This window comes from Harpia harpyja, chromosome 16 (assembly GCF_026419915.1).
Source record: "Harpia harpyja isolate bHarHar1 chromosome 16, bHarHar1 primary haplotype, whole genome shotgun sequence".
In the NCBI taxonomy this organism is placed as follows: Eukaryota; Metazoa; Chordata; class Aves; order Accipitriformes; family Accipitridae; genus Harpia; species Harpia harpyja.
Window position 1 is genome coordinate 30,366,580 of NC_068955.1, and position 25,598 is coordinate 30,392,177.

At 43.0% G+C, this 25,598-nt stretch overlaps 1 protein-coding gene across 3 annotated transcripts in view; it reads left to right on the forward strand.

Annotated features, from left to right (window-relative positions):
- The first annotated feature begins 1,327 nt into the window (after positions 1 to 1,327).
- Positions 1,328 to 25,598, forward strand: part of ANO1 (anoctamin 1) — an 82,418-nt gene continuing 58,147 nt past the window's right edge. For 2 of the 3 annotated variants that reach the window (XM_052811412.1, XM_052811414.1), the window contains exon 1: positions 1,407 to 1,565. In XM_052811412.1, coding sequence (XP_052667372.1) covers positions 1,490 to 1,565 — 76 coding nt within the window. In that variant the 5' untranslated portion in view covers positions 1,407 to 1,489. Of the gene's footprint in view, positions 1,566 to 25,598 lie in introns of all 3 variants that reach the window. The other variant, XM_052811413.1, reaches the window with a different exon arrangement.

Sequence of the window (25,598 nt, forward strand, 5' to 3'; positions counted from 1 at the left end):
GGGGAGAGGAGGTTGCTCAGACCCACAGGCCAACTGGTTCTTGCTCCACACAGCTTCATTGTAGCCTGGGGGTGAGTACCACCAGCAAGATGCCACTCGGTGAGGTCCCTTTTGTGGGTGTTGGGGGACCGGGAAGGACCTGGGTGCAGCGGGAGCATGGCTGTGTGAAGAGCTTGCAATTGTGGGGTACTTGGGGGCTGCCTGCCAGAAATTGGGAAGCCTGCTGAGCCTGTTTTCTTCTGGCAGAGTCCTTGCACGCTTCTGTCTTTGCATTTTTGAGGGTTAAGTGCTTGTCCGAGATTAAAAAAAGAGAAAGCAGGCAGAGAATGGTGCGGATAAATCTGCGTCAGTTTTGTCTAAGTGGGTTTCTGCAGCACAGCCTGAGAGCAGGCAGCAGGTTTGGAGAAGACCAGGGAATTCCCATGGGGCATTGAAGAGGGGTTTAAATCTGTAGAGATGAATAAGCCTGGAATCCTGTTCAAACTCCTGTGCAAATACTGTAGCCACCCAGCTGGAGGTGTAAAAAGCGAGTGGCAGCTATTTTACACCTCGCATTTCTTAAAAAAAAAAAAAGAAAAGTAACCCGGTGGTGTTCTGTGAGGCCCCAAGTTTGTTGGTCTTTCCTGTGGTATTCAGAGCATCCCTCCTGGCCCAGACCTGGGGAGGGGAGGCAGCCGGCTGCCCCCGCGGCAGGCACAGCCTCCCTGGGGAAGGATCCTGCCTGTTTCGGTGGGGATGGAGCCAAATGTCATCCCAGGTGGGGCAGTGGGAAAGACGGGGGGAAGGTGAGCTGGGGAGAGGTCTGGCCTGGAGTTACCACCGGCACTCACAGACGATGGCTGTGCTTCAGTAGCGGACCCAGACTGGCTTTTTTTCTTTTTTCCTTCTTTTCTTTTTCTTCCACTGAAAGGTGCGGGAGCTTTTAATACCCATAAAAAACAGGCAAGGGGGGGGGGGGGGGGGGGCGAACAATTAAATCACCTTCATTTCAGAGACCGCAGGGGGGGGCTCAGCTCCAACGAAGCGCTGCCCCTTCTTCTCCCTTCCCGCGGGCACTCGCTCCGCGGCCTCCCCCGCGGGCGCGCAGGGCGCGCTGACCTTTCGCGGGCGCGTTTGTCCCCGCCCGGCAGCTGCCGCCGTCGCTCCGCGCCCCAAGGTCAGGGCGGCCGCTGCCTTCTCCTCCTCCTCCTCCTCCGCAGGTAGGCGCGGAGATTTCCGCGGGTGGGCGGAGGGCCGGCTCCCCGCGGAGGGCTGCGCTCCCAGCGGGCCGGGCCGGCGCCTTTATTTAAAGTGTAGCCGGGAGAAGGCGGAGAAGGGGGGGGGGGGGGGAAGCGGTGCCGCTGGCTGGATGAACGCGCCCTCCCCGAAAAAAGGCAAGGGAGGGGGGAGAAAGGGAGGAGGAGGAGGAAGAAAGAGGAGGAGGAGGAGGGCTCCTGGGAAGTTCAGTTTGGTACCAAGTGGCTGCGGGGTTGCGGGGCTCGGCTAGGAGATGGAGAAGGATGAGATCCACCTGCGCAGGCTGCCGGCCGCAGCGCCCTGGGGACCACGTAAGTCTGGGGCGGAAGGTGCGCGGGGATGGGGTGAGCCCCGGGGGGGGTCTTGGGTGAAGTTTGGGGGGTGCTTCGTTTCTTCCCGGCTGGGAAATGGGCTCCGCCGGCGGCCGCTCGCCTCGCCCCCCCCCCCGCTAAGGGATTTATGATGAGCATTTCATCGCCTGTTTTTAAAAATCCCAGGAATAATTCTCTGCAAAGTAGTAGTGAAATAAAATAGCCGGCTCCCGTCTTCCCGCCCCCCTCCCCCCCCCAACGTAAACCAGCGTAAAGTCCTTTTTACCTACATCAATATAGTAATTAAAAGCTCATCTAACCCCGGGAAGCCAGTCTAATTACAAAAAATTGCTGGAGTACAAAGTCTATGGGACAAATCCTTGCGTTGATGATCACTGTTAATTCACGCTGTGCCGTGGAACACCAGCAAAAAAAGGTCTTACAAAATGAAATGGGTCTGTCTCAGACTGTCAGTAATGTTTTTACAGAACTGGCTAAATCATGTACCTCTGTATCATTAACTAATGTGTGCAGCAAAATAAATTATATATATTGGAAAGGGAAAATACATTCCTTGGCTGAGAAGTTACAGAATGTTTAGAGCCAAAGAGCAGATCGTTTAAATGGTAGGGGGTGGGAATTTCCTTGGCTTCCCTCTTGAAATAAATCACGGCTCAGCGTCTGTGTGCATGCATGTGCACCCACACATGCATTTATATAAAATCTTCACGCACACACACTGTGTATATAAAACCTTCACGCGCACACATTGGAACACAAATTTTACAAGCGCTATTTACTGAACGCATTTTTCTACCAGTTTAGAGACAATAAAACTAGAACCGAGATGCTAACCAGGAACATACTGGAACACATTTGATTTTCCAGCTGAATTGTATACAAATGAAGTAAATTTAGCATGGCACCATTTATAAATTCCATGCTTTACAATCAAAATTCCAAATCTAACTGTTTGCAGCTAAGAATAGCACGGGGAGCCCTTTTCTTTACTCCCTCTTTTTGGATTCCCACGAAAATCGTTATCCTAGAGTCTACTCATTAAATGGCCAAATATTTCACTGGAGTTCAGCCCATTTCTAAAAGAAATGCTGTACACTCATCAAACCGTAGGCTAGCCAGAGTGCTCAGAATTAAAAGAAAACTATTTCTTTAACATTTGACACAAAACAGCTGGGCTTCAGATCTAAATACCGGGGGACGGGGTTTCTGTATGCCGCTGATTGTCCCACATTAAATTCTTTATTAAAATAAGCAGCAGGTCGAACTTTTCAAAACTGAAATGGAAAGCAAGTAAAGCATGGGAAGCTCAAGTGTTGCTGCAGTACGTTAACAGAGATATCGGTCGGTAAGGGGACTAAATGATGAAATGGCACTAGAAAGCTCTACCATTACTCATGGGGCAGGTGGCAATTTATCATGAGGTAATCACAGTGATAGGGTGAGAGTCCTGAGAAATTGTTTGAGTGGCTCTTTATCTTTGAGAAACTTTACATAATATTTTACAGTGACATTGTCTATTTAATTTACTGAATCACCCATTAGCAGCATGAACGCTGTGTACCAGCTTTATTAATGAGTTCAAGGAGCAGTTTTGTTCTCGGAAGTGCATGTTTGTATTTCTGTTGATAACCTTTCCAAAAGAGCTTGTTTGTAAAAGCTGTTTGTAAGATGAAGCTCCTGTCTAATTACGAAGCGGATCCATGTATTGCAGTACAAATCGTATCCAATCCTTTGGTAACTTTTGCACTATTGCTGGAGAGACATGTGGAGACCCATCCATGATGTTTTGACATGGTCTTTATACTCAGAAAGCCTCCTGCGGACAGCTGAGGAAACTTGCTTGTTACAAGGAGTTAGGGAAAAGTTGAGGTCAGTGAGAGGATGATAGAAGACAGGAAAACAGAGGGAAGTCTATACTCCCCTGTGCTCTGGGTAAATACTGTCAGTCACCTACGTCCAAAGTACTATTTTACTTTTCGCTAGCAAGGAAAAAAGTGACCTCAGTACATTATTTTTGGCTCTTTCAGTGGCATGAAAGGACAGGTGTCCTCAGCTACATCTGTGCCCTAAGGACCCAGACATCGCAGCTGATGGCTGCCAGCTTATTTTATGCTGATTCCTTCCTTATGTTCTGGGATAAGGAGTGCATCTAGTGAAGGTGGGGCGAGGGTCGGAATTGGGGTGGGCTCTGGGGAAAGGTACTGCATGTTGGCTTCTGAAGGGACCGTGGTGATATCCTGTCACTTCAGAGAAAGGCTTAGAGGCAGTGGAACAAGTGCTCAGGACTAAGCACAGGATTAGGAGTCAAGTCTTCAGCCCCTACGTTTCAGCAATCAGAAATTCCCTGCGTGAACATCTGACCCCTTTGAAAACCACGAGAGTTTTTTTGTCACCGACTTAAATGTCGTCAGACTGTCACCCCACAAAATGAAATGTTTTCCCCTTTTTCTCTGGAAGATGTTCAATCCAAAGCTAGGACTTCCAGCACGGCTCTGTTGGTTTCTCCTATGTGTTACCCTGCTTCCCATGATAGCACTGCAGCTATTTTCATTAACAGTGAAAATGATGAAGCATATTAAGCTAATAATTAATCAGAGATGACAAGGCACTAATAACTGTATTGATTTAATTAGGACTTCTTTTCCAGCTCTGTAACTTGCAGTCATGCACATCATTAACTTAATATTTTAATTTGTAGTAATAACTTATTAATTTCTGTGGATGAGCACATACGCAGCCAAAGCCGCAGCTCTGCCTTTGTGCTGGACTGCAAGCATGTGCCTCGGTCTGCCGAATAGCTGCGGGAAGCGTGCCTTGTCCTGTATGAGACTGACGGCAAGCGGGGCAGTTTGTCAGTCACCGAGAGCTCGTACGGAGCATTGAGGTGGGGGGAAATGGGGCATTGTGGGGTCCGATGTGGTGGATGCGCTGGTAAGGTACGTGTAGCTCTATGGCTACATGCTGCGGTTGTACGGGTATGACATGAAATATGGGGTAAAAGTAGCATGCCAAAACAGAAGGCAAGGAGAGTAACCCTGGGAAGTAGCAGTATTTATTGGCATCAGGAAGGGAAAAATGTCCCTTTTGACTTGAATTACACCCTTTGGATTCTGGCGATTTTGAGAAAAGGAAATGCGGAAATGCTTGGGGACGTGCTGTGGTTGGAAAATAAGGCTCACTTTAAATTAGGATCGCTTTGGGGAAAAGGAAGAAAGGAAGGGACAGTAAGAGGCATGACAAACTTCAGGGCTTCACTGTGTGAAAGGCTGACAAATGCTAAGTTTACTCATCTCCCTCCCCATTTTAGTGGGGATGCTTAGCACTCGCTGGGGCATGCTTGGCATCTTACGCAGCTGAGTCCTCAGCAAGCCACCCTCTGATACACTCCTGGCCAGAGACTTCTCCAGGAGGCAAACGAGGGAGAAGCTGTTCTCACTGAGAGCGTACGGCTAAATATATGGCTGTATCGCACTGTACGGCAAGGTTTGCGGCTTCTCGGGAGAGAGATCCCGTTAGCCTCTGCACAGAGCTCGCTGTCCTGCTCTGTATTATTAAGGTACTTGTAAATCTTTGCACTGTACTGTCGAAAGGCTGAATCCTCTGCTATATCTTCATTTGCTGCAGAGGGCGGTCAGCACAGGGAGATCTGTGCGAGCCAAAAGCCCTGAGCAGGCTCCAGAGGAGGGCCTGTCCGAAGTCTTTGGCATTGTCCTTCAGCAAGGTGATGGGGAGTTTGAAGTACTTAAGCTATCAAGCATTCAATTCATATAGAGTTGTTGGGTCACTGTATAGGTAAACCATCAGACTGATGAGCTCCGCAAACAGAAGCCACCACTTCTTATTTCTTGAGAGCGTTCTCAGGGATTCTGAAAAAGCACTTCTGAGCGCATCCTCACATTTTATTGTACAAGTCAAGTTAGCAATAGAGGCATGAAATAGTTCTGCTTACTTTCAGAGACTGCAAAAGCAGGTTAGCTGGGGACAGTGTATGCTGGTGTGGGAATTATTCACCTTCCCAACCTCACCCATGTTTGCTGCCAAACTTGGGATTATGGCAGGACTCGCAGTTCTGTTGTAGGTACAAACCTCAAGAGGGGTTTTACAAATGACAAATTTTGGGGGGTTGGCAGCCTACGTGCCTTGCTGGGACCCTATCACGGTGTTATTTTCAGTGGTGCTAAGTCATCTTGTGCCAGCTGCTAGATGTAAGTAATGTAATGGAGTAATGCGACTAACAGCGCACAACTTTTTTCCGGTACTTCGACGAGCAAAAAGATAGTGGTGTCTCCATTGTCGCTGCAAGGTAATTTATGGTAAATATAGGCCTTTTAGAAACAACCACAATGCCTGCCTTGCTTGGGAGGCTCTGAATGCGCAGGAAGCAAAGCTTCTCGTGCTGGGATGCATTAGTCACCACCACTGCTTCATAGGCTAGCCCACACGCCCTCAAGGGAAATAGAGTTTTTATTTATTTGGTTTAGCCTTTGATTTGTATCCCTCATCCCTCTATTTCTGAAAGTAGTACTACATCCTGGTGGGAGGGCCAGCCCTTCTCCCTGTGCTCTAACCTCCCTGTATCCTTTAGCCTTTATCTGCAGACAGCTGACCCGTGTCCCTGCATACATCCTCGCTTCTCGTTTGTTCTCTTTCTTTGTGCTGCACCGCATGTTCTGCTGTTTCAGCTTCCTTTGCTGTTTCCAGTGTCTTGTCCCTGCCTCTCCTCTGTGGCTGGCCCACATGCCAGTGTTTTCTCTCTTCTTCAGACTCCCACAGTTCACATCTTTGAACCTTCTACTGGCAGTCTGTCCTTCCAGCCATTACGGAAACTATTTCCAGATTTGAACTGATAAAAAGATAGTAGTAACGTTAGATCCAATGCCATTCCTCTTTAGTATCTTCGCCTGCTTACCTTATCTGCATATCTGATTTATTCTTGGCAGCTCTGTATCTGTGCTAGGACCTGGATGGTACATTCTTATTCCTATGAGTGGTGTATTAGTACTAATCACTGAAATGTCCTTTCAGACTGCAGCTCTGAAAAATAGAACCTTTTTTTTTTTTTGAACTGACACAAACACCTATGACTTTTTGCACACAACTGTAAGTGCTCCAAGGGAGTTTTAAAATCTGAAATCTGTTATGTAAAGGCTAAGTGGTTTGCAGGCGTTAACCGCTCTTTTTATATCTTATAAATTATTTAACTTATAACATGATATCAGTGATTACAAGTTACGTATTCCTGGCTCCCAGTCCTGCTGTCTTACCTCTCCCTCTATTTGTATCCTGTGTAGGGAGAAACTTGATGAGTATGTACTAAAACGAGAAAAAACTTTGTTTTCTAAACACATTGCAAATATTTGTTGCCTCTTGTACATCTTCATTGACGTCAGCTGATGTCCTGCTTGCAGAACAAACTTGGAATATGCAATAGGGATCTGTGTGTTGATAAGTAAGGTTCACTAGGAAAAATTTTGTCCAGGGAGAAACACATTTCACAGCACTCAGTTAGTAAAAAAGGGAAAAGGCTGGTAACTAAATTACGTTTCCAGTGCAGACTCAGGACACGTTTTTAAAAAGTGAATAGGAAAAGTGAGCAGATACTGACTTCAGCGACATCATAGAGGTACAAGTAATGAACACAGAGTCCTCTGACTACATTTTAAAACTCTTCTTTTTAACATGATATTGTGGGAGTTTTATAATCGTTCTTAAGAAGAGGAACAAGAGCCAAGGTGGAAGTTTCAGGGCTAAGCATCACTCAGAGTTTAGGGTTTTACTGCTTTGAAGTAAGGAAGGCGGCAGAAATGTGTCCAGTGCAGCATTAACAGTCAAGGAAAAACCTATTCTGTATTTATGTCTGATCATTTGTACCATAGCATCTTGGCTGATGATCTACCGCAAGATATGTCAATGAAGGTGCTTTGTGATTCTTCCCGGATTTTGGCAAGCAAAGATTGAAAATACGGTATGACTTTGTGCTTGTGGTATGACTGCCCAGAAGAAATCTACTGCAGACTGCAAAAGATGGAAGCTTTTATGCAAATACCATTAAATTCATCACAGTGTGTTGCGGTGCTATTGTCCTGGAAAGGTTTTCTACTGATGGATGCATGCTATTCTGGCAACCCAGCCAGAGGAGGAAAAAGAAGGGTCGTGTGGGCGTACTGCATTTGCTGCTATGGTTTTGGGAGTTGAGCATCCAGCTCCATATTAAATCACCCATTTGGTTTTGGTTAGCATTGGCATGGGCTGTTTATCTGGAGAAGCTGATCTAGACCTTGAGGCCTTTTCTCTTGTGTTTAAGCCGGTATGGACACTGTTGATGGAAGGTGTGTGTATAACAGTTTGGGAGGTATCAGCTGGTGCCATGGTGTGTCTGGAGGGAGGTATCAGCTGTAGGACCACTGAAAGGGTAAGACTAAGCAGACCATGTTAAAGCAGCTGTAGCATGTGTGGTGAAAGCACCCTTTCCCGAGGCTCGCTAGTGGAAACTACTACATTATTGTCTGTATCCTGTGTTCCTGGCACGGAGTCTGAGACTGGTCTAAAGAAGGAAAATGGTTCTCTGTGTGTAGTCTGAATGTTGGTATGTGGTCAGCAAACCCCATCCAGATGCTTGTATCTTGCTGCATACTTTTGAATGTTCTTTTTCTGATGAATGGCAAGAACAGGTTTCTAAAAATAAATTAATGGTTTTCCCTTTTTACTTCCTGTGACTTAATATACTTTATTTATCTATATAGCTACTAGTCATCGTCATTCTTCAGCTCACAAGAGTATAAACAGAAATGAGCCTGAGTCACAAAGTAAGGATGTGGAGCCAGGCTTTTTCCAGGATTTTAGCCAGGTGTAGAAGTTGAAGCCCGGGGCTCATGGAGGGAAAGGGCTGACTCTGGGGTCATGCCTCAGGGGTCTCGCACGTGAAATAGGCAGCGCAAAGGTGAAAGACGGCCTGCTGCTGCTTTCAGCATCCTCTTCCAAGATGGTAAGACCTTGCAGCTCTGCGGGAAGAGTTAAAAAATAAAGAAATGGCTTTTTAAGGCTAGTTTATCACTAAAATAATAAAAACCCAACTAAGGTTCCAGTTAATTGTTCCTCTTGCACTACCCCTAAGGTTGATCAGACCAACATCCAAAGCAACAGTTACTTTCATTTAATCAGCTCAAGCAACATACTTCAACAAATTTAGTCTCCTAGGGCATATAGTCAATTCATCATGCTGCTGATAGTGTGCCCCAAACCAATCATAAAGTTGAATCAAACAGATCTGAAAATAAATTAATGTTATTGGGATTTTTAGGTAATGGTGTCCTTTCTGTGGTGATTGCCTACTAAAATTTAAGGCCGCTCTGTGCAGCGGTAGCAGAACACGCTATAATTTTGTTCACTCATTAGAAACGTGAAGTAATCTGACCTAAAACATGCTGAACATAATTTTAATTCCCACAACATACCTTGGGAGTACCTCTCTTTGTTGCGAAGCAGCACATCTGTATGTTATAATGCATGTTAAATAGGAAAGTCACCTTATAAGGTATACTGGACAGTACAAATTTGTGCTGTCTGGAGCTCTGTGTGCACATATACCTGTGTACTGAGGTATGGCTAATAGGACTGACTTTGTGTCCCATGGGAGAAGCGGACTTGCTAACGAACAGAATAATGAAGAGTGAGTGTCAACATATTTCAGGTTTTTTATCAGCGTGACTGATTGTATAGAGGGCGTGAATTGAGTAATTGTTAACTTTCATTTCAAGGTTTCTGGGGATATGGGTATCAGCACTGTACTAGTAGGGTTGTGTTTGCAGGCTCCATCAATTTGTCTGTGAACAATCTCCTAGGCTTTAGTGTTGACATCGACAGGGACATAGATTTGAAATGCTACTTCATTTTTACAATTGCTGTCAATAATCCATTTGGCAGATAGCTAAGACCTGCTGAAAGGCACAAGAGAACAGCCTAAGGTACGTTGCAAGGATATACTTCAGCTAACAGAGACAAGAGTTTCTATGCTGCAGATTTGTATTTCAAATGCAGTCACCTTGTAGAAATATTTTACTCCGTGTGTGCTGAGATGTAAGGTGATGTTTGGGCTCTCAGAATAGGAACAGATTCTGTTTCTGAACAATTGTACTTGAGGACATGCAGGAGATCCTCGGTTAGCTCACGTGGTAGGAAGCCAGGTTGAGAGGCAAAGGCTGAACACAGAAATCGTGTCCTAGCCCTTTTGTACATGCTTTAGAAGTGCAAAGTATTTCTTTACCCACGTATCTTAAAGGACTTCATAAACTTTAGTGAGCTGTCGGGAGAGCCCATCAACTCCTTTTGCATTGCATTCATTTGCTGTTGCAGAACTTTTGTTATATGGCAAGAATGAATATGTTGAATTTATGGGTTTGACAGGTAACAGAAAACAAGAATTGTCATTTTAGTTCACTTGAAATGGATTCAGCTGAGAAAAGATAATCCTTACTCAGGATATGACCATGTGCATTGTGTAGGTGAGAGTGGAAGAAGCAGAGCCGCATGCTATCTGCCCCAAATTAAACAGGCTAAAATTGTTCTGGGTGCTCCTTGGTTCAGAACTGGAGTTTAGACTATTGGCCTGTGCGTATTCACTGTGCTGTTTACTTTGCAGGGACTGCTGAGTGTCATCGCACTGGAAAAATCTGGCCTAAATGAAATAGCTTATTTTTTAAAATTGCAGCTGATCGTTTTCATTTGAGAATGAATCTGGTCTCTCAAACATGCTAAGAATAATGACAAGTCATCGACTGCAAGAGAAATTGTGCTCGCCGGTACCATTCTTACACTGCCATAATGACTTGTCTTTTGTGTGTTGCGATAAAGTATTTTTAATTAATCTTAACCATTTAAGTCCATCTGACAATGTAACTGAGTAGTTGGATAATAAAAACCAAAGACCGCATCCTAATTACCAATGGAAAAGCAGAAACAGGTTTTGATTTAGGTTTTAAACATTGTTACATACCAGAGGCCTAGAAATGAAATCTAAGCCTTTCAGAGCTAATAGTTTCTAAATGGCAGATGAATTAATTTAATTTTTAAACCTTCTCCTTGCAGCATCTTGCTAACAAGCTTTCAGTTAAAAGAGCCAGATTCTTGTTTCCAAAACAAGATCTTTGTTATCTTGATAATATAAATTAATGAAAGCTTTCCCTTTTCTCTTTCTCTTCAGTATATTTTCTTAAAATAGCTCATCAGGACTGTGTCCTGCAATTTGCTGTGCCCTCTGGCCCTCGTCCAGTAAAGCACTTAAGCGTACAAATAGCCCTAGTTTTGGTGGGAAGTGGGCAACTGAGCACGAGACCCTCGAGTGTATCCCGACAGCTTCCATGCCTCTCTGTTTTCGAGGGAAATCTGCGGCATGCTTCCCACCCCGCACAGTGTTTTCTCCACCAAACATGAACAGTATTTCACAATACTGTCCTGTTCCTTCATTCGTGCATCTGTTTAAGGGGCTTTAAGAACTATTTAGTTGAAGTGGAGGATCTTTGCATTTCAGGTAGCTTCTCATGACCTCCGCTCTGGAATTCAGCGGAGATTTTGCCATCCATCTTAATTTTGGAAGCGAAGCACATGTCTAATGGTAGTTGAGGAGTTTAGCATCTCGCGAGTCATGGCACTAAATCTTTAAAGTAAAACCCAGTCAAAGCAGTTCCTGGGAGCCTGCGATTGATTTCAGTCCAGCAATTACTCTGTATTGACTGACTCGAGCACACTGTCCATCAGTAGCAGGAGTTGCCTACAGAGACTCAGTTTGTGGGAAGCTTTCATGTTTTGCAGGTGGCAAATAAAATCAGGGACCCTAACAAACATACTTCAACCTCAACGTGAACAACCTGATGTTAAAAAAAAAAAAAAAAAAAAAGGCATTTAAATGTCATGCACTGCATGAAGGGTGTATATGTGCTGTCATTTAATAACATAAGTAGGAAAATAAAGATTTTTCATAACGAGATTATTACAGGAGAATGTCCCTCCTCTGGAGTTTGGTATTGCTGTCAGAGCAAAACAGGGAGCTAATTTCAGCTTTTACCCCTTCCCAAGTTTGATACCATTGCTCTTTCTATTTCTTTGCACCATATCCTTTCTGCAGCTGCTTTCTTTTTTACTCTCTTTTTAAAATTTATTTTTAAGATTCAAAATGAGGAGAAAAGAGGATATTACAGAAACAGAGACCAAACTGGGTAGGGAAAGTGTTTCAGCTATCCATAGGCAGGAAATTTGAGCTCCTCTGGAACATGAATGAGTCCTAGAACAGTCTCGTTATTTTTATATATTTATTTCCCTGTTTGGCTGTTCTGCCTGCTTTTCCCACGTTATCATCAAAGTGGCCCCAGAAGGGACAGTTGTGAAACAGAAACTATCTGTGAGTAGAGGAACAAAAACAGAGCTTTTGTTAAGCTACAGATGCCTTAGTTTTAGCAAAACCAAACAACTTTAATTGCCATAAGTATTTGCAAATGTTGCTGCTCTCTTCTAAATGGGGGGGGGGGGGGGAGAAATGGGGAAAGGCAAGAAGAGATGTCAGTGTCAGCCCCATCTTGTTGAAATTTGGGTAGAGCCAGTACACCGATGGTGGTTTCTCCCTCTTCCTATTCTCTGCCCTGGCCTGAATGCAGATACGTTTGCAGCAGTGAAGCTAAAGGAAAAAATAGTTTCTTCCCCTGGTTCACATGAACTGCTTTGAACTGGAACAGATGTGGATGTACAGAACTATCTGGTTACAGCAACTGTTCCATTTATAACCACGGGTTTTCTATTCAGGTCTCTTTATCATTTTAACTTATTTTCTGTTTCCATGTCCTTTTCCACAATAAAATATTCTTAACTAAATGGGTTTTCAGCTCGCATCCAAAACCTTTGCAAGTACTATTCATTGCATGAAGTTACAATGCCAGCATTATTGTTCAGTGACTTTTTGCTAATAGTGATGGCCAGTGGAGGCAAGGTCGAGTTTGGGTTTGCGGTATTTGTAAGAGGGGGTTCAGAGTATCGCTTTATTACCAAATTAGGGCAGAATCCGGAGTCTGATGTAATGGTGATAAAATCTCGCAAAAGGTGTTTGTAATATCCAACTTCCAAATGGCATTTCATTAATTTTCTGCTTTGTTGAACTGTATTCAACTTTGGTGTACAAAATAAGTTTGTGTGCAACCCATACCAAAATTGTTCCAGCGAGTACAGATAAGAGATTCAAATTCAACCACAAAAATTCAGACGACAGTGTTGTTTTTGCTTTGTGTTTTTCATGAACTCCTACTTCGGAGTAAGTTCATTCACTGTTTGATTTGATTAAGTGCTCAATAATTAATTCAGCAAATGCTCTGCTAAATAAGAAGGTGAGCCCCGCAGTTCCTGTTGACTAAGACACAGGGATATGTACTGAGATGAAGAAAAAATGCACGTAGTCACAGATGAAATCAGTAGTGGTGTTTGGTTAAAACTAATCAGTTATGCCTCTCCAGTTCTGCACTCACTTGAGCGGACCATGTGGCCTTTATTACAAAATTAGGAATTCATTTTTTTAGTTATTTCAGTTTCTCTTCTCTAATTTTCTATGGAAACAGTCAGTTGTTTGTATATTGGAGACCGTACGTGTCAAGTTCTTTGTTTTAGTTCATTGCTTTCGGCCTTGACGCAGAAAACAAAAATTTCATCAAAGTTGTGGAGACAGATAGGATTTTAATCTAAACCATATTAAAAGTTGAAACCCTCCATGACCATGGGGTTTCTTAGGGTTCAGCCATGAACTACCTCCTGCACTACCTTCGGGAAGGCCAGAGATTTTTCTTTTGTGATCTGAAGGCACTTTGCTCTTCTGGTTGACTCAGTACCAACTCTAAAACTTGATGATACAGTCCTGTGAAGCACTGTTGTGTTGGTGTTGGAATACTCTGAGGAACTGTCTAGGAAGGCAGGGTCTCCCAGTACCCCAGGCTATGGATTCATCACAGCATTGGGTAGGAAATGCTTTGCTGTTGTTGGGTTACCTTCACATCACTCCAGCTGCATGAAGTTATATGAAAATAAAAGTAGATGTTCGCAGCACGGAAAGAGAGTTTCAAATGTTCCCCAACAACAAATAGATGAAGAAACAAAAGGAAATTTTGTGCTTAATTTGTTCTTACCAAGTTTAAATGGGTAAGATCTCTCTCTCCATCTGTCAAGCTGATATGGTGTAGACAGGTTTCTGACGCACAACTTGCACTCGCTTGGACTCATTTAAACTATTGTGTAATTGCACCCCCGGGATGCACCTTTCAGTGTGAATTGTTTCTCTTGCTCTTTTCTCCTTCCCGTTATCCGTATGCTTTCTATTTCAATAGCTGTAGCTCGCTTTATTTGCTTGGTTTAATTTTCATTTAAAGTTTCTTCTAAGAAAAAAATACAGATATTCAGCAGCAAATATTTTTTTAATCTCTTTGAATGTTTTTGGTTATAGAGTATGTTGCCACCACATAGAAAACCCTTTCCACATTACCCCCATGACAGAACTTTTCTCCTGAACTCTCCTAGTGTCCTTGCACTACCCTTCTGCAGCTGTAATAAGAATTAAAACTTCATGGGAATGTACCCAGTCCACAACCACATCAAAGCTGTGGTTGAAGTCCAGTTTTCAAACAACCCCCAAAGTTGGCCAAGTCTGGTGTTTCAGTTTTGATTTGATATGTTACATAGAGGCCCTACTTGGAACTTTCAGCGAAGGCTGGAGAGCAGACACCAAGTTCCCAAAAGCTAATTGCTGTCTGGACTGAGGCAACATCTCGTTTATCCATTCCTGTAACTTGTCCACATGAGTTGTTTTATCTTCTTTTTCACCAAAGCACCACGTAATTTGTCTGGTTTTAATATTGACCAGTAGTAATTTCTTAATGTGAAGAATGTGCAGTGAAGGAAAATCCGTTTACAGTTCTTTGATAGATCAGTTCCATTTTTGTTCACATTTGCCAGTTTTATTGACTTTATTTTTAAGGAAAAATGATTACGTGGAGTCTGGTTTTAGTCGAGGACTTTCCTGTTTTATGTGAGGAACAGACAAAGACCTGTTGCATCAGAAAAGTAAAATTAGGCAGGGAAAAAAGTGTTCTTTCCCTTCAACAAATAAATCAAGTGCTTCCACTGTACAAGAATATACAGCAATGTAACACATGTGGGCACTAAGGATAAGCAGACACATCAACAGAGGGAAATCTTTGACAAGTTTTAGGGATGTCACTTGGACATGGGATGTATCTTAGTAGACAGTCTGTCACTTTTATTCCCTAATAACTTTTGACAAGAGACAGATAATACTGGAGAGTTTATTTTAAGGTAGATTGTTTAATTTTGTGCCTGTTCTCTTTCTTTCTTCTTTTTTTTTCTTTTTTTTTTTCTGGATACTTTCCCTTTTTCATACCAAAAAAAATAGTGCCCCAGCTATTTGTTAAGTTTGGGGGTTTGGGGTAAATATCTGGTTATATTTGGGAAAGAAGCAATGGATGCAGAGAGCAGCTGGATGCTGTCAGAGCGTCAGTTCCTTGGCTGCGGGACTCGTGCCCCCAGCTCCCACCCCTCTGCCGTGCATCGCACCCCCAGAACCGGGAGACAGCTCAGGGGCTACCAGGTCTCCATCTGTAGGCAAGAGACAATACTCCTGAGCTGTCCCCAAGGTTCACGTGGGAGAATACAGCTTTTTTCCTTTTCTTTTTCTTATCTTTTTCTTTCTGGATGCATGGTGGTCTTTGGTCAGGTGAGCTCTTGAGAGCACTGGTGGGTATGCCTGCGCAGAGCGGTGCGGGTGGAGGTCGGTCGCAGCCCTTGGGTCCCTGCAAGCCCCAAGCCTTCCCTGGCATGACTGAGCAGACTCCCGAACCGTATGGCTGTTCAGCAGTGGATCAGATGTCTAAAAACATAGATTATCTAAACAGTACTTGTGCCAAAAAGGAGGTTTAAACATCAGGATCTCCAGAAAAGAAACGGTTTATGTGTTAACCAGTGCTTGAGCATGCTTGGTGCAGTTAGCTAGTGCTTTGCCGTCTCTCTGCTTCCAGCTCCACTCTCACAGCACCAAACACATCCCGAGGCTGAGCACCCCGAGAAGCGGTGAGTGCCCTCATCTCCCATCGCTTCCCACGGTCAGAGGGCACTGGGGAGGAGTGGTGAGGCAGAGGCAGAGCTAGGCAGCTGTGTGACAGCAGCCGCTCGCTGCCTTCTGGGGCTGGCTCGTTTGGGATGCAGGAATCGGGACCAGAAGAAACATAAGAGTCCTCTTGGGACCAACGTGGGAACGTAAGGGCGGTCCAGAGAGGCTGCACCTGGGAGGAAGGGGATTTTTTTTAAAGCTCTTGAAAGTGGGTAAATCTGGGTGATGATGCTTTGTCTTTTCTAGCTTCCTGTCTTACACAGACTGATTTGTTATACATCTGGGGCATGATCGATAGATGAGGCATTGAAATATTTACTCACCAAATTGGAAGGACACAGAAATTCACCGTGGGAAACAGGCCTGTTCCCGTAGGCTGCCCAAGCTACAGTCTGCCTCCAGGCATGTCCCACAGCCTCCTCCAAGAAGGGGGCAAGAAGTCTTAGCCCAAACAGAGAAAGGATAATTTGCCCCTGAAGAATATTCTTTCAGGTTCAAACCATCTGATTTCTAGGTTGGTTGGTAAAGTGTTGTTTGAGAGGCTGTTTCGGTAAAACACATATCAAAGCCCTTCTTGAATCCAACAAGCTCTTTGCATCAGTTGGTGTCTTATAGTGAGAGTTTGCCAAAGTTTATGTGAACATGTGTTTCGCTTTGCGTTTTCTGTATTTTAGTGATGTTTTACAGCAGCGGGAGAGTGCAGCATAGGATCAAGGAACTCTCTGTTAAAAAAAGAGGAAAAGATCCATCTTGCCTCACTGAATTTATACAATAAAATTACTAACTTGGACCATGAGGGTTATAACTGTAGCATTTCTGAGCCCTCACATCAATAAAGTGTTTTGCCTTCCGTCGTCTGTGGTTTTAGAAGCAGGGATCTTATAGCAATACCAGATTTAGCTCATCAAAAGATTTTGCTCCATTCTCACCGTTCTCTTGCTTAAACACTCGATCAATCATTTATGAGTCTGCTACATGCAGCCTTCACCTTTCCTTGGACTTGGTAGCACTATTTCTTTCCACCCTAACTTACACAATAATCTTACAGCTTAAAACAATGAGCCTGTCATTCTTTACTGGATGCATGTAAAACTTAAACCCAATCAAAAAGTCCAGATAAAAGTAAACAGATGGGTGTGTACATGGATGTCTAAAACCTGCTGCTATACTAAACCTTTCTGAGAGCACTAAAGAGAAGCTTATCCTTTAAAATCTCTTTATAAGGCTTTATGAGGGAATAATTTGTAGCTTTTATTTTTCGGGGGGGGGCAACCATCCAGTAAAAAAACCAATCTGTCTGGAGTAAGTGAAACTGATAGTCACCAAAGTATGTGTTACAGTTTGGAAACATCTGTGAGAGGCTGTCACCGAGAACAGGCCAAAAAGGGAGCCTGAAAGAAAAATTAGAAAGGAGGTGGAATGTTATTAAAGCTATAATTATAAACATAGGAGGCACTCTGATACTATTTCTTTTCTTTAAAACTGCCATGTGAGCAGGACTTGCTGCCTGGGAGTTTGCAGCATGGGATCCAGGAACCCTTTTTTAGGATAGCAGGGACAATGCATGTTGTCTCACCAGATTTATGCGTTCAAATAATGAATTTGGACCATAAGAGTTATGAACTGTAGGATTTCTAATAGTAGGGTTTTCCACTGGCTGTAACTCAGCTCCAGTAGGCAGGTAATTGATTGAAGGAAATATGGGCTGCTCCTTCGCTGGAAAATGTTTGACTCCTGACTGGTTCTGAAATGCGAAATCCCTGGTCTGCTCCCAGCATCGTGTAGTGTGTGGACATGGTCCATCATCCAGCGTGTAGATGCAAATGTTTTGGAAAGGGCTTTAGAAAAGTATTTCCACCTCTGTTTTCCTTGGTACCAGCTGCTATTGCACCCTGAAAATAAAATGAGAGCTGATTCCTTTGCCTCTTAAGGAAAGGGCATGTTAAACCAATGTTCGTAGTGGTATGCGTTCAAATTTCATACGCTGTTTGTTTGGGTGGCTTCAGAAACGTTGTGTTGGAAGATAGGCACCAAAGCTTCACCACGGTCAAGGGATGGCCTCCAGCAGTCAATAAGTTGTGTAGGTGCTGGGAAGGACCCACCTCGCAGGGGACTGCCGCGGTCTGTGTCCTGTCACCTGGGGCCAGAGGGTGCCCGTCTTGGTGGCCGCGCTGATGGCTCAGTGGGCAGGCAGGAGCAGCAACGGGCTTGCAACGCTTACTCCATGTAATTAAACACTCCGGCAGTGCCAGTGGGCAGCAGCTGTTTTGAAAATAACATGATGGGAACGTGTCGGGACATTTTGGTGGCAGTAAGCCCATGCATACTTGCAACTGAGAGCACCCTGTCTCTCCTTTGATGCCCCAGTCCGTGCCCTAGTTTCAAATGTCCTTAAGGTTGGCTGCGTTAATGAGAGCCGCTGGTTAATTTGCTTAACTTTGAAAAGCTGTAGTTCATGGAGCATGTATATAACTTAGGGCATGTGAGTAGTCCCATTCAAAAGACTGGGTCTGTTCGTGCGTTGTGCTCGTGCCTGGAGCTGTTAGTCTCCGTTCAGCAATGTAATTAAAACCACTGTTGGTGATGGGCAAGCGAGACGGGCTCTTCTCCGTGCTCTGAAGTGTTTAAATTTAATGGCAAATTTCATAAACAGTCAATAGGCGCTGGCACAGATTGTTCATGAAGGGTGATCCTGACGGCACGTGCCGTTTTATAGTCTCTATATAGGGTGTTTTAAAAATTTATCTTTGTGTTAATTTTTTTGTGGAGCTCATGGACACGCTCCAGTTGTGCTCTCCGTGCGCCCAGCTGGGGCTTTCGTAGCGATTTTGAGCTTAAGAATACAGGAAATGTAGATGGGAAATGTGGGGGGAAATTATTTTGTGGTGTTAATACCATTTACAGAATTTTTGTGGTGTATTGAAGATTATTGTGTGGGTTTTTTGTGACACCTGAGGCCATCAAAGTCACACCATGATATTGAGAAATTCCACTTTCTGTGGCTTGCCTGCAGAGAGTGAAAATGAAGTGTATCACGTGGACATTATCTGTTGTGTAAAATGGAGGGATTGATGGCTGTTGCTGATGGAGTATTTTTTTTTTTCTCCCTGTGGTGGCTTTTGTGTTCACTTATTTAATTCAGCTGCGGTCTTAGAAAAACTTAAGATATCAGTTTTGTCTCAGGTGACTTTCTGGTCAAGGGTGTTACAGAAAAATATTTTACTGCTAGATAGGAGTATAGGAAAAAATTGTATCTTTAGAGAAGCTTAAATGACTCCAAATTTCTTTCCTTTTGCTTTGTGTTGTTATTGCTCATCCTTGTCACTACTGGAACACTGATGCTTTTGGAAATACCTTTTCAATGTGGTCCTACAAGTTAGCTGGTAATGAACCAGACCTATCTAGCCTGAGAGATCTTCGCTTAGCATCAGCAAGACAAATGGCCTGCTTAAATATGCACAGGTTTGTGTTTTCCTTGATCAGGATTGACGTGCTTTGCCCTTAGTTGTACTTAATTCTTTTCAGTTTCTTTATAAAGAAGGCCTTGTCAAGTGGTCAGAGCAGGAGCTAGCAGTCTGACCCGGGTTGTGCCCATGACTCAAATTGCACTGAGTCAACATGCGTGTCGGCCAATCCAGGCTGCAAACTGAATTATTAAGAATGACTTCAGTAAAATTTTGCATTTGGATTTAGCTTACATGGAGGAGAAAAGGTTTTAAAGCTGTTTGAACAGGGCAGTTTTAACTAGAGAGGGTTGTTTTGGTTTGGTTTTTTTTAAATCTATGTTTGTGTTCTGCTCCACCATGTATTTATTTTAAAATCTAGTTGTGCATCAACACATTCTCAATCTGAAATGTAGATCTCGGACTGAGATGTTTTAAATGTTTGAACTGAATCCAGTTTTAAAGTACCACAGTTATCTAAGAAGTACATCAAAGTTTCCTTCAGTGTTCATTTCTCATTATTATCTGGTCTGGAGCACTGATAGTTTTTCAGTATAATTAGTGTATGTGTTACCGTAAGTTCTCTTTCTGATCTTGCATCAGATGTGCTCTCGTGTTTACAGAAAAGAATCTCCTCCAGTATCTATGAGCCTAAGTTTTACTATGTCAAAAATAAACTTTTGCCCTGATTCCACAATTTTAGATACCGGATCTGTGTACTCTCAGGTCACTTAGAAGTACTGGTTTGGTTTTCTTTGCACATGGACACATATGGTTTGCATTTCTATCAAATTCCTCAAAGTACCCAAATGAGTTAACGGTAGCTCTGTTCCTCTATGCCAGCTTTAGGTTGGCTGTGGCAGGACGGTTGATAATAGATCTAAAATAATGCCTGCTGATGCCAAATTGCTCCCCCCCCCCCCCCCCCCCAAGAATTTCTTGAAACTTGAACCAAAAAAGTGAGTGTATTTACCCCTCAGCATTTTGTGTTAGGTGACTGTGGAGTTTTGGATCTGGTACTAGCAGCCTTAAATCTTACGTTGTTAAACCAGACTTGTTGTTTCTTATTTTCCTGGAAAAGGATGTTCTCTCATGGCTTGGGATGACAACCAGACAAGTGCAGAATACTCCATCTGGGTAGGAATAATTAGCTGGTTAAATAGGAGTTCCTCAGAAGAGGGTCTAGGACTCATAAACTAAGCATAAATCCACAATATCTTATGTTGTAGGGAACATGTAGTAATTCTGCTCAGGGCTGGAAAAGCCTGACCTGGAGTACTTTATCCAGTTTCAGGCATCTTTTTGCAGGAAAAGTGTGTATCATACAGCCTAAAGCTGAGAGGAGAGCAACAAAAATGAGAAGAAATCCAAGAAAATATGTCTTAGAAGAAAGTAGTGGAAGAGAGGCATTTGGCCAACGGGGTTTGCAAACTTCCGTTTGGGTTTCTAGATAGAATTGCTGTTTGTGGGGGAATATTCATTATCCTTTTCGTGTTCTGAGGTGCCCTATGTTAATGTTGAAATTTGTTTGGAACTTGGCGGGAAAAGTCCATGTTACAGGAGGGGAAAGGAAACAGTGGGAAGCCCTCTGTGCACGCATGGCCTCTGTGCCAGCTGCTTTCAGGAACTCCTGGGTCATCATGTCCAAATCTTTGCTATTTCGGGCAACCACATCAGAGAATCCCATTCATAAATTTCTCAAGTACCATTATAAAAATAGTTTGATTTTATTTATTTATTTATTTTCTTTTTTGCCTCCATTGCTCTGATACGAACCTCGTGCCTCTAATCTGGAGCCTCATCTCTAATGATCGTCTTTGAGTGTTTTAAACGTTAACGTAGTCGCATGTGCACTTTATTTTTTCTTCATTGCCCTTTGGCTTCTTGACCACCCAACTGGGTGGGGGGGCAGAGGGTAATGAAGGGGTAGTTTTCTAGCTTAAACCACCCAAGTTTTTTTATTGTCTTCTAGAAAGACAAGCTTCTCCCTCCATCACTGCCACCACCCCCTCAGTCATTTTGCATCCGTTTAAATTTGAGTTAATGTTTCTGAAATAGGGGGTGGTGAGTACTGCAGGCAATATGCCAGAGAAACACTGCTGTTGCTCTTTCGTCTTTACTGGAAGTACCTTGCTTGTTATACCCTAAATTGTCATTTGCCTTTTTCTGAGCTGTCTCACAGAGGAATAGTTTTACTGTGACATGTAAGGAAGGAGTCCTGAAGTATCGCGCAATGCTAGACAGAGCTACCATGTGATACCTCTGGAGAAGATTAGGAACAGCCTGTGTTTGAGCAGAAACCACGTTCCACTGTACTGAGAGCTCTGATGGGCTAGTAAAGGAATTACAGTCATAGGAAAGATATTTTTGTGGGTGTTCCTTGAAATTGAGAAGTCCCGTTGCTTTTGGGCACAAGGAGGACAGGCAGTGGGCTTGCAGTTTGGTCATAAGGTGTTAGCTGCAAGTTGGTTTGATTTACAAGGAAGAAGAGGTTTACAAGGTTGTCCCTTAACTGACACGAGAGAGGACCTGATGTACCGGGTGAGGTTTTCTAGAGATTGAGCAAGAAACATCTCAGCTGGTTTTTTGGAGGTGAGGGTCATGAAGAAGTAGTATCCCAGCTAATCACCCTCATCTTTTTCAGTAGAGGGAATCGCACATCCTCATTGTGGACAACAAGTCCAGTTTCTGAGAGGAGGTATTTCTTACAGGAGTTTAGGCAAGAGATCAGATTTAGAAAACTGAAAAAATGTTTGGTCAGGTGTGGCTTACCACATTCTACGTGGCTATATTTCACATACTCTGAAAAGTTTGAGAAATTTATTGTCACTGGGACTTGAGCAGAAACAGCTTTGTCTTTGATACCAACAAAGTAAGGAGAAGGCAGAACTGTCAGTAAATGGTAAAACCAGTTAAGTATCCTTCCCCAAACCAAAAGACCGAGACTCCAGCTCAAGGGCAGAATGAACCTCGTGCCAGTGGTGGGGATACTGTTGCATTTTAGGATTGCAGAAGCTTGGCATCCCAGCTAAAACTGCCAGCCATTGCACCCATGAGGACTGTGACCCATGAGGATGCAACCAGTGTACCGTGTTTGGTTCCTGATGATGAAAGAACAAGACTCCGTTCAGAAGGGCAGAGTTTTAAAAGGTCATTGCTGGGTGGAAATTTTTATCTGCTGAACGGAATCAATATTTTGCAATTTGTAAATCTTACAGCTGTGTGGTGCACCCCAGTGATGTTAGTGGATTAATGAAAGATAAATGGCTGTCTGCACACGAAGATACCTTTCCCCCCACCTCTTTTTTTCCTAAGGCATAGCAGCAGCACAACCAGTCACTTCGGTTGTGCTGCTACTAAGAGTTTCCATATTTAAACAGTACTCCAGATTGTTTATTGAAGTGGGTAAGCAATACTCTGGGAATCGCACCATAAATTTCCCAAATAAATAGCCATAAGGAGAGAAGCCAAACAGGATGCAAGTGCTAAAAAGCCTCAAGATTAGCAAGATGTGTCCCCTTCTGTCAAATCAGCAAGTAATTGTTTTACTATGAAAAACAGCATTTCAGATACAGATTTTCTACAATTGGCTGATTTTGGTGCTTGGCTTCTTAAATCTTGCTTAAAAGGTCACAGGCTGAGTCCCTTCTAAGAGCATGAGGGCTGATTAGCAAGCGGAAAGATTAGCAAAGAAAGCACTTGATATTTTCTTGTCCAGGGAGATCCCGACAGGGCGCTGCAGGAATTGTTACACAGGCTGGAGTAGGTGCGATGAGGCATTTTTTTCCGCTGGAACATCATGTTCAGGGGTGACAGCATTGGTCTGTAGATATTTTCTCTTGTGAGAACTGGCATTCTAAAAGCTTTGGGCTGGGTCAGGTCATACCTATGTGTATACTTGCTCCAATTTTCAGTACCATTAGAGCATCCAGCCTTCCACAAAATACAGTTTTGTGATGTACTATTGTGGGACATTAGTCAAGAAGACGTTCTGTGTTTCTCAAGTTTCCTTGAAGCATCTTGTTGGACTGCTTTGCCTGGAGCTGTCAGGCAATCACTGTCCTGCCTGTCTTCGGTCACAAGTGCTTTGCAGGCAAGAACCAGCCCGCAGGTAGGGAAGGAATAAGGAATACAAGCTGTTGATCTGGGTTATAAATACTTCCTGAAGGAATACGGTTAGAGACAAAAGTTATCAGGAAAGAAATCTTAGTTTCATATAAACAAAAATCATGCTTGTGTTAACATTAGGTAAAGAAAATAAATAGATTCAGAAACATGATGTGTTGTAACATTGAAATATTTCTTCGTGTGAGCATGTGTAGTTATTGATAGAGGTGCAGTCACTATTCACTGTCTGGGGGCCCTAATATCCTTTGTGTATGTATTGGTGGTGTACAAATTGCCTATACTCCACCCTGCTCTCTTCACTGCTGGAGGAGCTGCTTGGATGGAAGCTGTTCCTCAGGGAGGAGATCTGACATAGCTTTCCCTACCCAAGTCCCCCACCAGTGTGCCCACACCACACCCCCCAGTTTATGGTCTCTTACAGGCTATAAAGCCAGGGAAATCAATTGCACGCACATTTTATCCCAAGTATATCTGCTGCTGCTCCTCTATGGCTCCCATATTGGCAAGAAACGTATTTACATCACTTGGAAGGTCGTCTTGTTTTTCTCGAGGTTTTTATCACGCGGAGGAGGGGAACAGGGCCGTGTGTGTGTGTGTGTGCTTGGGCGCTGGCTGCAGGTGATGCCCTGGTGCTGTTGAGCCAGGTGAATTATCTGCACCTCTGTATGGCTTTACCAGGCAGCTAGTGGAAGGGTGCCTTGATCTTGAGTTGGGCTGGAGAGTGACAGTGTGAAAATAATAATTTACACTCCTAGGAATTTTTTTCAACCACTGCAACTGGTTCAAATATTTTAAATATTGTATGTCTCTCAAATTAATGCATTGTGCAAAAGCTGATCCAGTATTACGACACCTGTTCCACCGTAACCACTGTTGCTCTATCACATCACTTCACAGAATATCTCCGATACATAGCCAGTCATAATAAAAAATAGCAACAGCTATGGGTTCCAGACATCCAAAAGGTTAGTAAGGCAAATGGTTCAAGGATGTTACTAGCGAGCTCTCTCCATTAGATTTGAAATCAGTCAGAATTGCACCACCTTCATTTATATTGACCTAGTTGCCCTCTATTCCTTTAAATACCAGTATTGACATCATTACTGTGGTCAGGAAGAAGAACTTTTCTTTGTCTTAATGAGCAATAAATTTATTGCAGGTTTGAAAGCAATCACTTCAAAGTAATTTCTGAGTAGCTTGAATGTTTAAAAAAAAAAAAAAAGATAGAGACTATTCATGAGACTAGAAACCTAGCTGGCAAAAATGCATCATGTTTTGTAAACTGGCTGAACTAACCAACCAACGTAGAGTATGTGTTATTAAAAAGCAATAAAGTTTGCAAATAGCAGTTTACAATATATTTTGAGAAAGTTTATGGAATAACCAATATGCTAAAGGACAGTATCCAAAGAAATAACTTTTCTAAATATTTTGGTAAAACAAGATTTTTTTTTTTCATGCAGAGTATTGTTTTTCTAAATGTTTCAATGCTTGAAGATAAGCAATATATTAAAGTTTAATTCCATTTTATTCCATTGTTCAGGTTTTTTTTCACTGAACTGATAAACATTTACTAGATAAATGAACAGAAAGTTTTCCTTTTTCAAAAAAAAAAAAAAAGACAGCAAGTGAAATATTATTCTGCTAACCAAACCAGAAAAACACAATAAAACCTCATCTTAAGCTTATAAACTTAATCACACTTTAGAGAAAAATAAATTCCTCTCCTAAATTCTGGGATGAAACCTTGGCCCTCTATAAATAACAAGGTTGCAACATCTTCAATGTCTTTCTCGGGAAATATGAAAACAAATAATGTTTTCTCTTTTTCTCTCTATCTGCATTGATGTCAAATGCGTGCTCTTGGCAGGAGTTGCCGTTTCCTTTCTTACCCAGCGTATCTTCAGGCAGACCATCACCGAACACATGGGTGTGATGCATTTTGGTTTGCTTCATGGCTGTATTTTGCTAAAGTCTCAGAGCTGTAGAAATAATTAAAAAAAACCCCTAAAACATTTTTTGGTGGAGCCTTACATTGTACAGTCCAGGAGCAACTGATACCATTTGCTTGCTGGCCCATAATGGAACAGCTACAATTTGGGAATTAACAGAATATTTGGCTACAAAAGAGATGTACTGTTTGAAACTGTATCATTTCTATTTTTTGTTTGGTGGGTCATATGTTTATGGTGCTCAGCGTTGTTTCATCAAGGGAGGAGGCTTTGTACGTGGTACTAAAGCGAGAATATTGAGAGTATGTCATAGGAAGACTAAGGACCACCTGGTGATGCTTGTAGTTGTTAGTCTCTT